Raw genomic sequence first — 13,012 nt, 5'->3', positions numbered from 1 at the left:
CTAACTAAGGAGATTAGAGCAGTTGCCAGGTCATGTACGCTAGCTACCCCCTACCATAGATATGATATATCTATGCCCCCTAGCTACATATATATTCTATTTCTAAGCCCCCTACGCCGTTCTTCCGTGTCTGCTGTGCTGCATGGCTAACGTGACAGGGGTAGCTTTAAGTCACATTTAGACATGTGACACATGTTTCATGGCAACCCGTTAAACTTTTGAGGAACATTTAATTAAAGACATCTTTTTGAGACTTTTTGTCATTCAATGCGGTGGAACATAGCAAGCTGTTTGATATTCAACTTGGACATAGCGGTTGTTGCTGACGGTACTTACCAATTCGCAGATTCCGTCACTTTCGCGGGGAAAAACTTGATAAGCGTCATAGTGACGAACGCTGTTTCCGGTAGGTAAGGTGATGACCGCCATGTTGAGTGTGGCAACGGAGTTATACGTCCTCTCCTCTATCTGTTATGACTAAACTCTGAAAAACGTATGTTTTCCCATCGATTATAGACGAAAAACCTGACCCTGAATAATTTCAACAACAGATTATTCAAAGCATACATTTTGATATAACTAAAGGGAAAACACGATGACTTAAATAAAACACAAAGATGAAAATATGCTCCAGATACTGAAAGCCTTTATCAATACTACACATTCAGAAACAACAAATGTGCATTTTGTACAGGTACAACAAAATGTTTAAAAGGTAGCTCAAAATGCATACAGCATGTCCAGGCACCGTACATTTATGCATGTGAAATACAGAAGAACCATTTGGCCACAGGCACTGAAACTGAAATCACTGTGTGAATCCTTTCAACCCAGCTCCCATTCATCTCTACAGCTGCAAGAGGGTGAAGGAGGAGATGCAACTAGGCCTTCATGTGTTACATTCTACACAAGTACTATGACAGCAGAGAGCGGAGAGAGATTTTAAGGTTACATTTGCTCAACAATTAAGGACAATAACAACTTTAGTGTCTGCTTTCAAACAACCAGGGAAAACATTGTGATTTTGGGGGCCCAATGTTACAGTGCAGATGCCAAGACTAAACGTTTTTGTGTAAATATTGAATTCACTTTATACTGGTATCCCCTGGAAGCTCAGCGATATGTCCAATAGTTGAGAGCCCTGCTTTTCCTGTTCTCCTCCGGGCATGAAGTTGGCAGACAGTTCCCTGTAGGTACAGCACACCCTGCGCTCATGAATGTCATGTCTATAAATGGCATGCTTCCATCGGTGGCGTGCTTGGCCGTGGACCACTATTAAGGATCTACGAGGCAGGTGCACGGCTACCCTGACCTCCCCAGCCTGTCCCAGCTCTGCCAGGCCTTCCTCCAGGGACATGGTGAGGGTGGTGTCTGACAGCAGGTTGACGGTGACCAGACGCTCCCCCCACAGCCAGCTATCATCCAGGTGTGGGTCAATGGCAGACCCGCGTTGGGGGAGGTAATCCAGATTGCACTGCTCCACTGGTTGGAACCCTGCTAGTACAGGCTCTTGGGACATCCGAAGCACTAGATTACGGCTGATTGGAGGTAGTCCACAGAAGCCAGCTAAGCGCACTTTCTGTTTTTTGAAGTTCACTTTGGGCCCAAAGTCCTGTAAACAAATGAATTGAGGGAATTGTTAACTGATTTTATGAGTGACATGAGTTGTCAGTGTCTGTTAGGGCTTTCACACCTCCAAGGAACCGTTCCCGTTCTGGAACCTCCGAACCTTGGTGCTGTCTGGCGAACCAGCCCGCGTTCATATCAGTGTAATCGGAACCATCAGCGTCATCAACGTTGGGTGACGAAGGGGCGGGATAAACACAAATATCACAAGACGGCAGCTACTTCACTGGAAATGAGGATAATATCTGCCACTAGAGTATCTAAAATAAAAATAAAATTCTGCGAACCAACTTTTCAGGCTCGCAACCAATTTATTTTCAGTCTGAACGCGCCGGCCGGTTCCAGACTAGGTTCGGGAACGCGAACCGGAACGGTTCTTTGGCGGTGTGAAAGCCCTATGTATGTGTGTAAGTTGCTGCTTGCCGACTGAGACTACTTACCCAAATGCTTCCATATAAAATTGCTGGAAACAAACATTGCCCTACCTAAGTAATGTGAAGCATTTTGTTCTTTTTGCTTTGGATTTGAAATCAAACAATTACTATGAGGTTAACGTAGAGATTTCTCAGCTTTTATTTGATGGTATTTGTGTACATATTGATTTGGTTTCACCATTCTGAAACTACAAACTTTCTTTATGCATACTAGTCAGGGTACCCAAAAGTGATGGGACAGATTTCTCAAATGTCAAAATTAAGCATTTGTTTAGTAGTTGGTTGACAATCCTTTGCATGCAGTAACTGCGACCAGACACTGGGTGTCTTCTTTGGTGATGCTCTGTCCTGCAGCCATCTTCAGTTGTTTGTTTTGAGGTATTTTTGCCTAAAATCGTATCATCAGGATGCATGTTAAATTGGATTTAAATCTGAAGATTGAATTATATTCATTCAATTTGGGGGCATTTGCTTGTACTTGAGCAGACAAGATGTTTTCTGCCAGTTCTACATGCCCTAACATTAACACCCCCCCACTTCACAGATGAGGTGGTATGCTCCACACCTTGTAATCAGTAACTGGTACATGATAATTAATCTTACCTATGTGTCCACAATACCTTTTTCCAGACCTCTCCAGGCTTTTTAGTGGATGTCTGCCTTGGCCTACAAGCCCTTTTTTTTAACGCTGTTCCAGACTGTTGGTTTTGGCAACTATGTTTCTGAGTTGTATTTTTCCTTCAGATTTCAAAGGCTTCCTTGACTTGGTCTCATGTTAATAGTCACCAATGTCAGCCTACAATCAATACTAGACATTGACAGCTCTCTGTCTGCACAAATGCTGATTTAGCAGAAACACCTGTCAAGCCAATTGTCCCATTACTTTTGAGGACCCTGATAGGGCCACTAAAAAGTGCTGTATTTCTGAATAGTGAAACCAATGTACGCAAATACCATCAAATAAAAGCTGAGACTCTCTAGTGATGGTTTGATTTTACATCTAAACTTTTGGTGTGTAGAGAGAGAGAGAGAGAGAGAGAGAGAGAGAGAGAGAGAGAGAGAGAGAGAGAGAGAGAGAGAGAGAGAGAGAGAGAGAGAGAGAGAAAGAGAGAGAGAGAGAGAGAAAACAATCCATCACTGTCCCATCAGGGGAATGTAAGTAACGAACCTGTTTCCGTCGACCAGACTGCGACTCTTTCCAGACGTCGAGGTCAATGATTGTGATCAACTCTTCCTCCTCCTCTTCTGATATGAAGTTATTCCACAGATGGATTCCAGGAAAGGGTAAAGTCAGCTGCTCGCCGTCATTTCGCACGGCTAGTCTCAACAGTGGGTCATAAATAAAATCATGTCGTATCTAGAAAGACAACACATGTGTTAGCTAGCTAAATAAACGTACAATATTCAAACATTTAGCTAAAAAGTACAGAGTTGACAGTGCCACAGGGGATCTACACCTATTGTGAAGCTATGCTATGATAGTAGTGGCAGTTTGCTAGCCAGTTCATGACTGCAACGACCAATACTGCGGCTAGCTCAGTACACAATCTTACCGTTGGACCATTCTCGTATAATTCTCCTTTTCCATTCACACTTTCGCAGAACAAACAACTCCGTATTCCCTTGCAAGCACAGCTGGTGGTTGTAGTTACCGCAGCCATTAAACATGTGTCCTTCACTTAATCGGATCCCCCAATTGCCAGTTGCAAAAAGGTTCCACATACCCTAGGAGCCTACGGTAAAACCGAGGTCAGATCCTGGTTTCCGAACATTTGATCAAATGTGCTCGTTCGGCAATGTGGTATCACTGTGTAGTCATTGCTACTACGCATAGTGTGCTTTGGTTATAATTAATCGGTGAAAAATAGTTATTACAAGCATTATTTATTTATAAGTAGAAAAAACAACAAACCATGACAATCAGTTGGCAAAATAATCATGTTGGGGTTTTGCTAAAACTCAAACATGTTGATGTGGATTTGTACAAACAACAGTATTGGAAACACATCCATGAAATGATGTGATAATGATGATGCGGTCGATCCTTTTCTGTGAGAATCCTGATTTTAAAAAAAAGGCAAAGTTCTTTGTATTGAGGACTCAAAGTGACATCCTCTGCAATGGAACACCGATCTTCATTCTATCCCCTCTTGCTTGTCCTTGATCGCGACCTGGAACATAAAAAGGCATAAAAGAAACATGACGCACCATGTAGCATTGATTGGCACACCTGAAATGCACATTCATGCAGTTACCCACATAGGTCTTTCTTAACGGTATACACACCACACATGTCATTTGCACATGGCAATTTAACCTATCAATTAGGCTGAAATGCATGTCATGAATGAATGGTCTTTATTGTCATTGATGTAGTACAGGTACCATACAACGAAATTTGGGAGGGGGGGCTCCCCTGGTGCTAGGGGGGAAAAAAACTAAAAACAAGAAGGGAAAAGAGCTGGTTTACATAAATAAAGGCTATGTACACTATACACTATACAAATAAAACTGTGCAGTACTCTATGCTATGCTATACATATCCTAACATTTCCTATCTCTGAACCTTGTGTAACCGAGGGTTGTCATAGGGGTTGAGGGTTGTCATATTGCACATAGTGTTATTGCATAGTGTCATGCACTTACCCTAAACCTCTCCTCCAACAAAGACAGCTCACTGATCAGATCAGTGATGGCGTTGGTGAAAGCCTCCTGTGGGCTGTAGTCTGGAGTGGTCTGGACACGGATAACTATCTTGTGCTCCAGAGGATGGGGGACCTTGTAGCCTGCAAAGAGGACCTGGGGATCTTTGAGCAGTTGTCTGGTAACAGAAGAATAAAGTTATGAGAGATGCTTAAGAATGATCAATGCATGTTAAGAAATACAAAATGAAACGCTGTCACTTGCACTCACTGTCTAATGATGTTCCCAAGCGTATGGTCCTCTTTGTTCAATGTGAAGAGGCAGGCATTGGGGACTTTTGTGTCTTTAGTGATAGTAATTCTGGAACCAAAACAAGGTGTACAAGGTTGACAAATCTAGCAGCTGAAATGAATGACTTAACAAATGAATTAACAAATGCATACACTTTCTAGAATCTTAAGTTATTGAAAAATCGGTGAGCAATACAAACAACGAACGGATAGCTACTATCAAAAAACGCAACTATAATTGTTTAGTTATGCTGACTAGCTACTGAGTAAACACAGTTGGGAAGATAGCGAGTCAGCTAGCCAGCAAGCTAACTACGCTGTTCTGTATTGCGAGGAAACGTCAACAAGGTAGCTAGCTAGCTCGTAGCTAATATGTTCATGCATTTGATCAAACTTACTTCTTTTCTCCTTCAAACAACAGAAACGACTCGAATGCCGGAGGTGCGTTCATCTTTGAACAGTGCTACTGACCAGAGAGAAGAGTGCGAACGGATGCAATGATCTGGATGAGGGACGAAATGTTGGTGGGACCAACATCCGATTTCAATTCAGATCAAATTCCAAAATAAAAGTCTCTAAAAATTAAGGTTGCACTTAATAAATACATATAAATACATATAAATGCATTAAATCAACCCACATCAATCGGCAGAACATGTTTTAACTTTACTCAGAACACCATTACTCTTTGACAGACCCAAAAAAGCAACTTATACACACACAAACATTTAATGTGAAGAATATTGTTTTAATTGTTTTGGTATGATTGGTAATTATACTTTCCAGTTTTACTAAGTGTGGGTAAGAAATTAATGGGGCGATTGTTCTCTGGTGAGAAAGGTTCTTTGCTATGTTTTGGGAATTAGACATAGCTTAGCTTCCTTCCATACCCTAGGAAACTGCCCCCATTTCAATCGACCAATAGGCTAGGTGCACAATCTCCACTACTTCCTGAAAGGCACCTGGCATGAACATATCCTGTCTCATCTATTGGTTTAATTGATTAATCAGCTGTGCACTGTGTGTTCCAACAGTTTATCGCACATCTGATTACATCTGACGGATTGATGGCAGCTGCTGGACTGAAAAAATCAGGTGTAGTGCTGAGGCACAAATATGTACATTTCAAGCCTGCAAACTGCGACACTTTAAATAAATGTGCAATAACACTATTGTGCAATATGACAACCCTAGTCGTCTATCTGTACAGTATAGTATAGTGGATAGTGTACATAGCCTTTATTTATGTAAACCAGCTCCTTCCCTTCTTGTGATTTTTTTTAAAGTTTTTTTTTTAAAGTTTTTTTTTTCTAACACCAGGGGAGCCACCCCTCCTAAATTTCGTTGTTTGGTACCTGTACTGTAGCAATGACAATAAAGACCATTCATTCATTCATTCATTCATTCATTCATTCAATTAAACCAATAGATGAGACAGGATATGTTCATGCCAGGTGCCTTTCAGGAAGTAGTGGAGATCGTGCACCTTGCCTATTATACAAATACCTCAAGGGGGCAGCAATCTTAGGAGTAGCAGCATACCTCAATAACATGTTGTCCATTAAATCATATCACGTAGCTTTTCCATCAGGAAGTGACTCTATCAATTGCATAACCATTTCAGTTGTTAACAAGGATATTGTAGCCTAGAAGAGAATGAACACATTTTGTTTAACATGATATTATTGTTAATCAGGTTAAGATTCTTTAGAGTTAGAAGATTCAATACTTTTTCTTAGTTTGTTAATTTTGCTTTCAAAATAAACGGCATAATGATTGGCAATGACATTTTGTTCCCAGCAAGCCTCTAACTGTATTCCATGGTTTTTTTCGAGTCATTCCCACACTCCATAAATGCATTTCTATAAAATGAGGTCCTCTTATTTCGATTCAATATCAATGTATTGTTGCGTAATTTTCTATAGATCTATTGGTCAGATTCTAATTTTGATCTTAAAGATACAGCTTTTGCCTAATTTCTCTCAATAAATACTTTACTAAGTTCCTCATCTATCAATGGAGCGGAACAGGCCTTAACTGTTCGTTTCCTAACTGGAGCATGCCGATTCATCACTTCGGTTAGAAGTTTTGTGAAGAATTCATAGGCGTGATCTATTCTAAGTTGTCCTCTAAATATGTTAATTCCCATGGAATTACAGCTAAATCCCTCTGAAAGTCCTCACAACTGAATCCCTTAAAACTCCTCTTAACTATTACTCTGGGTGGTCTTTTTGAAATCTTGGTTATTTTATTTATAGATACAATATCGTGGTCCGACCAACTAAAAGGAAACACACAAGCACTTGAACACTGTTGTGGTACACTAATACAAATCAGATCAATGCATGTCTCAGTACATATGCCATTCCTTATTGAAGATGTTGTTGCATTTCTTATCATGTTTCATATTGCATCCCTCTGTAAATCTCAGTAATTTGGTTTTGTTACTGTTCTTGTTATCGCTCCAATTAATATATAGATCTCCCATAAATAACACCTCCTTATTGTCATCAGTTGCATTATCTAAACGAATACATACCTCATCTAAATAGTTCACATTTAAGCTAGGGGGTCGATATGCACATCCAATTATTAGAGGTTTTTCATAAGGTAGATGCATCTGTATCCATCTAGCCTCAAGGTGACTCATTGCGAGATCATCCCTCCTGTTGAAAGGCAAATTATTTTGAATATATACATTGCCACACCTCCCCCACTCCGATGTACCTTTTGCAGCGCTTTGCGGTTTTGGGCAGTGCAGTTCCCGTACGAGACAGTGATTGACTCGGTTGTGCCTCTGAAGAAGGCCCCTAGGATCTTAGGTCCTAAGCCGAACACTTTGACCTGCCTGAGATGGTGATGTTGGCCTTTTTTCACCACCTGGTTGGTGTGTTCATCCCAGGTGAGGTGTTGACCCTCTCCACAGCAGACCTGTTGATGGTGGTGGGCTCTTTTGCCTGCCTCTTCTTCCTGAGGTCCACCACCAGTTCCTTGGTCTTGTCGGCTTTGAGAGCGAGGTTACTGACCTGGCTGTACTGAGCCAGGTGGTCAACCTCACTTCTATAGGCTGTCTCTTCGCCGTCTGTGATCAGGCCAATCATTGTCGTGTTGTCGGCGAACTTGATCACTGAGTTAGAGCTGTGAGTGGCCACGCAGTCGTGGGTGTACAAGGAGTAGATGAGGGGGCTTAGTACACAGACTTTGAGGGCTCCTGTGCTGATGGTAAGAGGGGCGGGGGTCTTAGAGACCATCTTCAGCCCACTGCGCTCTTTAGCAATAGCCACTTCTGCGTTTTGCTAAAGCGTTTTGCAGTAGAAAACGTGTGTATCACATCGTAGTATGAGTCCTCTGACTCATTGTTATCCTCGTCAAAAACAAATGACTTGAAGACGTGCTCTGCCTCCGGTCCCATAGCATAAATCAATGCACTGACTGAGATCCTCCTCCTCCTTTGCTAACTTTGTCCTATACCTCATGAAGTGCTGCTTCCTTGCGGCCCAGTCAGACGAACGGCCTAGCAAAGTTGAACGGCTCGGGTGGGGGAAAACTTCACCATCTCGTAGTTTTTTAAATTCTGACACCATGTGGCGTTACTCTCATACTCTCATACTCCACTACCATATAATAATAACTGACAAAGACAGCAGACAGTGTTTCAGTTTTATGTGGTATATCATCGTCCTATTTGTGGTAGTAATGGTTACAGGCTCATTTGTTGTACAGTAATGAATCATGGAATGTTCATATCACATGACATCTAATGACAGTAACTAGTTAACTTTTCACACAGATCGCCAGGGTCCAAGGAGCAACTAACGTTATAGCTTGTGGAATGGCAAGGAGCCGTATACCAGTTAATACTACTATAGCTAATTGGTTCCTCCACTGCAGCTACGAACGTTAGCTCTGATCTAACTCACTGTCTGACTTTGTTAACCAGAAAATGTTCACACCACAAACTCCAGACCCTGACAAACACCACACAGTTAGCTAACGTCTCAGCCAATCCAGAGCCTCCCATACAGGTCAGAACCATCTGTTGTTCCCAGAGACATGACTGGTAGATCATTACATTATGAACTAAAGCAATGGTTGATTCATTTGGCCAGGCAGATCCTTTTGTGGTGTTTTTGTAAAAGGAAACCAGTCATTATGCTAGCTTACATGCTTTTTGCCACACCTCCCTCGCCTGGAGTACCAGGCCCTCGCTGCACAGCGAGAAACGGAGGGGAGCCTAGCCGAGGTCAGGGCGACCCTCCTGGAGACCACCAACGCCACCAGGGAGGAACGGAGGGGAGCCTGGCCGAGGTCAGGGCGACCCTCCTGGAGGCCACCAACGCCACCAGGGAGGCAGAGGACAAGGCAGTGCAGAGTGAGGGCCTGGTGGACAAGCTGGCGGCAGCTGAGGAGGCTCTGGTCCTCACCAGAGCTGCCCTGCTGGATCTGGAGAAGAGCAGGGACGAGGCCTGCTTGAAGTTCTAAAAGGACAGAGACCAGTCGGGAAAGGACAGAGCCTCCCTCATGGCCGGCCACCTGCAGGCCCTAGCAGGCCTAGCCCAGATGGGGAGGGAGCTCACCTTGGCCATGGCGAGCCTGCTCGAGGTCGCCAAGACGACAAAAGCAGAGGCGGCTAAGAGAAACGGTCTCGTCTACCGTCTCTTTGAGCAAGCTCTCACAGAGAGGCCAAGCAGGAGGTGGCCCAGGCTAGGTGTGAGAAGGAGAGAGCTAGGTGGGAGAAGGAGAAAGCTTTCCTTAACTCCCATCTGCAGGTCCTTGCAGGCCAAGACCCAGCCTGCTGCAGGTGGAGCAGCGCAGGGCTGAGGCTGAGGAGAGGAGCAGGGTGGAGGTAGACTCGCTGAAGAGGGACCTGGTCACCCATCGCCATCAGCTGTGGCTCTCCCAGAACAAGCTGCAGCAGCTGCAGTTCCAGAGCAAGAAGCAGCTGGACAGCCTGAAGTGGCAGTTGGAGGTTATGAGGAAGGATTCAGAGAGGAAAGAGGAGAAAAAGAAGTCCAAAGTGTCCTACTTTAAATATTACACATTACACACAAAAAAGGTGTTTGATTGACTGACATTGAGACACACACACACACACACACACACACACACACACACACAGACAGGCACACACAAACACACACACACACACACACACACACACACACACGCACACACAACACACACACACACACACCACAACCCTTCCCAAACACACCCCTTCATGCCCAACACCCCCATCTGCACAACACACACACACACACACACACTTGCCAGCATTTCTTTAACAAAAGCAAGCAAAAAAAATAATGTGCGACTTTGTGATTTCATTACAAAAGTTAGTAATTAGTGTGCTTGCTGTAAGCAAATTCAACCAGGACTATATACAGTACACGTTTCCGACAGGTCTAAGAGCACCACTGGGACATGGCTACTGGCAGCCCTTTCTCTGACATGGCAAGACCACTCGGAAAACATGTAGCCTACAGATTTAACAATACACAGATATCTTACATCAACATGTTCATCTCTTCACACTGTCACTCCACATCTGAACATCTAAACCATAACATTAATAGTTTTTTCTGTTCTGGCCGTTTGTTTGTTGACTAGCTAACACAGTGGCTTGACACCTGGTTACCATGGTAACGGTCTATGGTCTAACATAGGGATGGGCAACTTGGATGGTGGTGGGGGCCACAGAATGTACTGGTGTAACAGTGGAGTTAGAAATATATGTGTGTGTGTGTGTGTGGGTGGGTGGGTGGGTGGGTGTGTGTGTACCCCGATCAATACCTCAGAGAGGCCAACTGGAGAGTGAGAAGCAGAGAGGAGAAGAAGAGAGGCTGTATGGGTAGGGGTGCCTTAGGGGATTTAAGGAAAAGTGGATGGGGAAGAGGCAGGAGGACGGTCAGAGGGATTACAAATGTGGACAGAAAACAGGACGTTGAGCAGATGGACTTGGAAGTCAAAACACCCATCCATACGATGCAGAGAAACTGCAGTGATGCTTATCTTGAGGTAGTGGACCTTCAGAAATGGCAGAGTGACCTTGAGAGGTGGCAGACGGTCTGCATGAGCTGCAGTGAGCATAGGAGGGCATAAATGTTGTAGAACGCCATGACTAAGAACAGACTCCTCAAAGCGAAGAGAAAACACTTGGTCCAGAGCTGGGGGAGTTACTCATATACAGGTTCTTGCAGGATGCCAAATCATGTGTCCTTAATGTGCAGTAATACAATATACAGGAAACAGTAATTAGTACTGTCCTGAAAGAGCTTCTTTGTTGTCTGTCATCCTCCAGTTCCCTGGAGGGTGCTCTGGCCTTGTGTCTGCCCAGACTGAGGGGCGGCGGTAGCCTAGAGGCTAGAGAGGCCGGCTAGCAATCAGATGTGCCCTTGAGCAAGGCACTTAACCCATAATTGCTCTAAAGGCGCCGACTATGGCTGAACCTGTGCATAGAGCAAAAATACAAAATTCCAACAATTGACTGACTGACAAGTTGATTGTACAGCAATAAATCAGTAAGTTAAAAAAGCTGTCCAGAGCTTTGCCGTATCCGAATATACTCCTGTGGTCCCCTTTAACATGCAGAATATCCCAAGGACCCCAACTCCTCCCCCCCAGAATATCCCAAGGACCCCAACTCCTCCCACCCAGAATATCCCAAGGACCCCAACTCCTCCCACCCAGAATATCCCAAGGACCCCAACTCCTCCCACCCAGAATATCCCAAGGACCCCAACTCCTCCCACCCAGAATATCCCAAGGACCCCAACTCCTCCCAGCCCTATTGCTCCTACGCCCCCATCACCCACCTGACCAAGAATTCTCAGAAGTTGCTCCAGGAGGGGGCAGGAGTGGCCCCCCAGGTAGATTTATTGTAAGACTCCAAAAGGCTTTAGATATTGAAATGTTCTAAAATTGTTATAACGAGATGAGGAGCTGTTGCCATAGTCTCCCCATCTAAAACCTCCTAGCCATGAATTATCTATGAGGTATGAGTGCATGTTTATCAAGCCTGTCTACTACTCTCAGCATGTTAAGGATAGTGAGAGGCAGCATGAGAAGAGAATTGGGAAAAGTGAGAAGAAAACCAAGAGTCTGGGGAAGAGGTGAGACAGATGTAGAAACGTACTGTTTATTCAGCCACGTGTCTCACTGACAGGATGGTCCAGTGGCTGCTGCCTAGATTGACCTGTAGGACACAGTAATGGACAACTACTGCTTTGAAGAAAAGCCCCCCCCCCCTCCCCAGACACACACTACCCCCACCCATCCCCACACACACAAACACATACTATCACACACACACACACACACACAAAAAAAGATTACACAAAATGTGTGTATGTGTGTGTGTATTTAATAGTCTCTCATGCCAAATGGAAGTGGCGTTGAAAAGAGACGCTATACTACATACTGGAGGGAATAGACCCCACTGCGGCTGTCATGGGCTAGCTACCCATGGCGGCAGTCTCCGACGCTGTTTCAGTTTGTTGAAGACACCCGCCAAATGCTACAGAAAGTCAACAAAGAAACATACCCCTAGAGCCTGCGAGAGCGGGGGCGCAAGATGGCTCAACGATTGACAACACGGCTACAGACCCAGGAACGGACACGACTACGAGCACGAACACGGCACACAAGACAACCGCAGCAGCAGCAGGACACTCACTTCAGGTGTGCACCTGTGGTTGGGAAAAAATGACATCAGCCAGGGGGTTGAAGATCCACCAAGGAAAGAAAGGGTGCTTGAGAAAGCAGAGACAAGGGCCTCGCATTGACCAGTACTTCTTACGAAGCAACCAGTCAAATCAGTCGATTGAAGCACAGCGACGGGACAAAAACCAAAGTTCGCAGAGCATCAGCACCCCTGTCACTGAGGAGGATAATACAAGCACAGAAATGCCGGTGGAGGAACCTACCCAACCACAGAGACCTCTTAAGGAGGAAAAGATCAAAGGGCACAGACCGAGTGTGAAATGGCCCAAAGCTGTTGAAAAGAGAGAGTGGGAAACA

General features: G+C 44.4%; 2 protein-coding genes across 2 annotated transcripts; both read right to left on the bottom strand.

The window, feature by feature from the left end:
• Window positions 1–669: 669 nt before the first annotated feature.
• Window positions 670–3,721, bottom strand: alkbh4 (alkB homolog 4, lysine demthylase; the record flags this gene model as incomplete). The annotated part of the gene is made up of 3 exons (XM_080528403.1): window positions 670–1,612; window positions 3,229–3,417; window positions 3,614–3,721. 3 exons carry the CDS (start codon window positions 3,719–3,721, stop codon window positions 1,091–1,093), a joined length of 819 nt encoding a protein of 272 aa, XP_080384529.1. The 3' UTR covers window positions 670–1,090.
• A 216-nt stretch (window positions 3,722–3,937) lies between these two features.
• polr2j (RNA polymerase II subunit J) lies at window positions 3,938–5,500 on the bottom strand. Its single transcript, XM_080528811.1, has 4 exons — window positions 5,392–5,500; window positions 4,974–5,063; window positions 4,707–4,881; window positions 3,938–4,231 (listed from the first exon to the last, which is right to left on the bottom strand). Exons 1-4 carry the CDS (start codon window positions 5,442–5,444, stop codon window positions 4,196–4,198), a joined length of 354 nt encoding a protein of 117 aa, XP_080384937.1. The 5' UTR covers window positions 5,445–5,500; the 3' UTR covers window positions 3,938–4,195.
• Between the last annotated feature and the right edge of the window lie 7,512 nt (window positions 5,501–13,012).

Source organism: Nansenia antarctica (assembly GCF_963989245.1).
Source record: "Nansenia antarctica genome assembly, chromosome: 4".
Lineage (NCBI taxonomy): Eukaryota > Metazoa > Chordata > Actinopteri > Argentiniformes > Microstomatidae > Nansenia > Nansenia antarctica.
Note: the sequence above shows the minus strand (reverse complement) of the source record. Positions and strands in the feature narration are given on the sequence as shown.

What these genes read in the sequence shown, in the direction of transcription:
- polr2j (XM_080528811.1), bottom strand. Translation starts at nt 5,444, where the DNA reads ATGAACGCACCTCCGGCATTCGAGTCGTTTCTGTTGTTTGAAGGAGAA. An exon ending in TTGTTTGAAGGAGAAAAGAA is followed by an intron (nt 5,064 to 5,391) that starts GTAAGTTTGATC and finishes TTTTGGTTCCAG; the next exon opens with AATTACTATCACTAAAGACA. An exon ending in TGTTGGAGGAGAGGTTTAGG is followed by an intron (nt 4,232 to 4,706) that starts GTAAGTGCATGA and finishes TTTATGTTCCAG; the next exon opens with GTCGCGATCAAGGACAAGCA.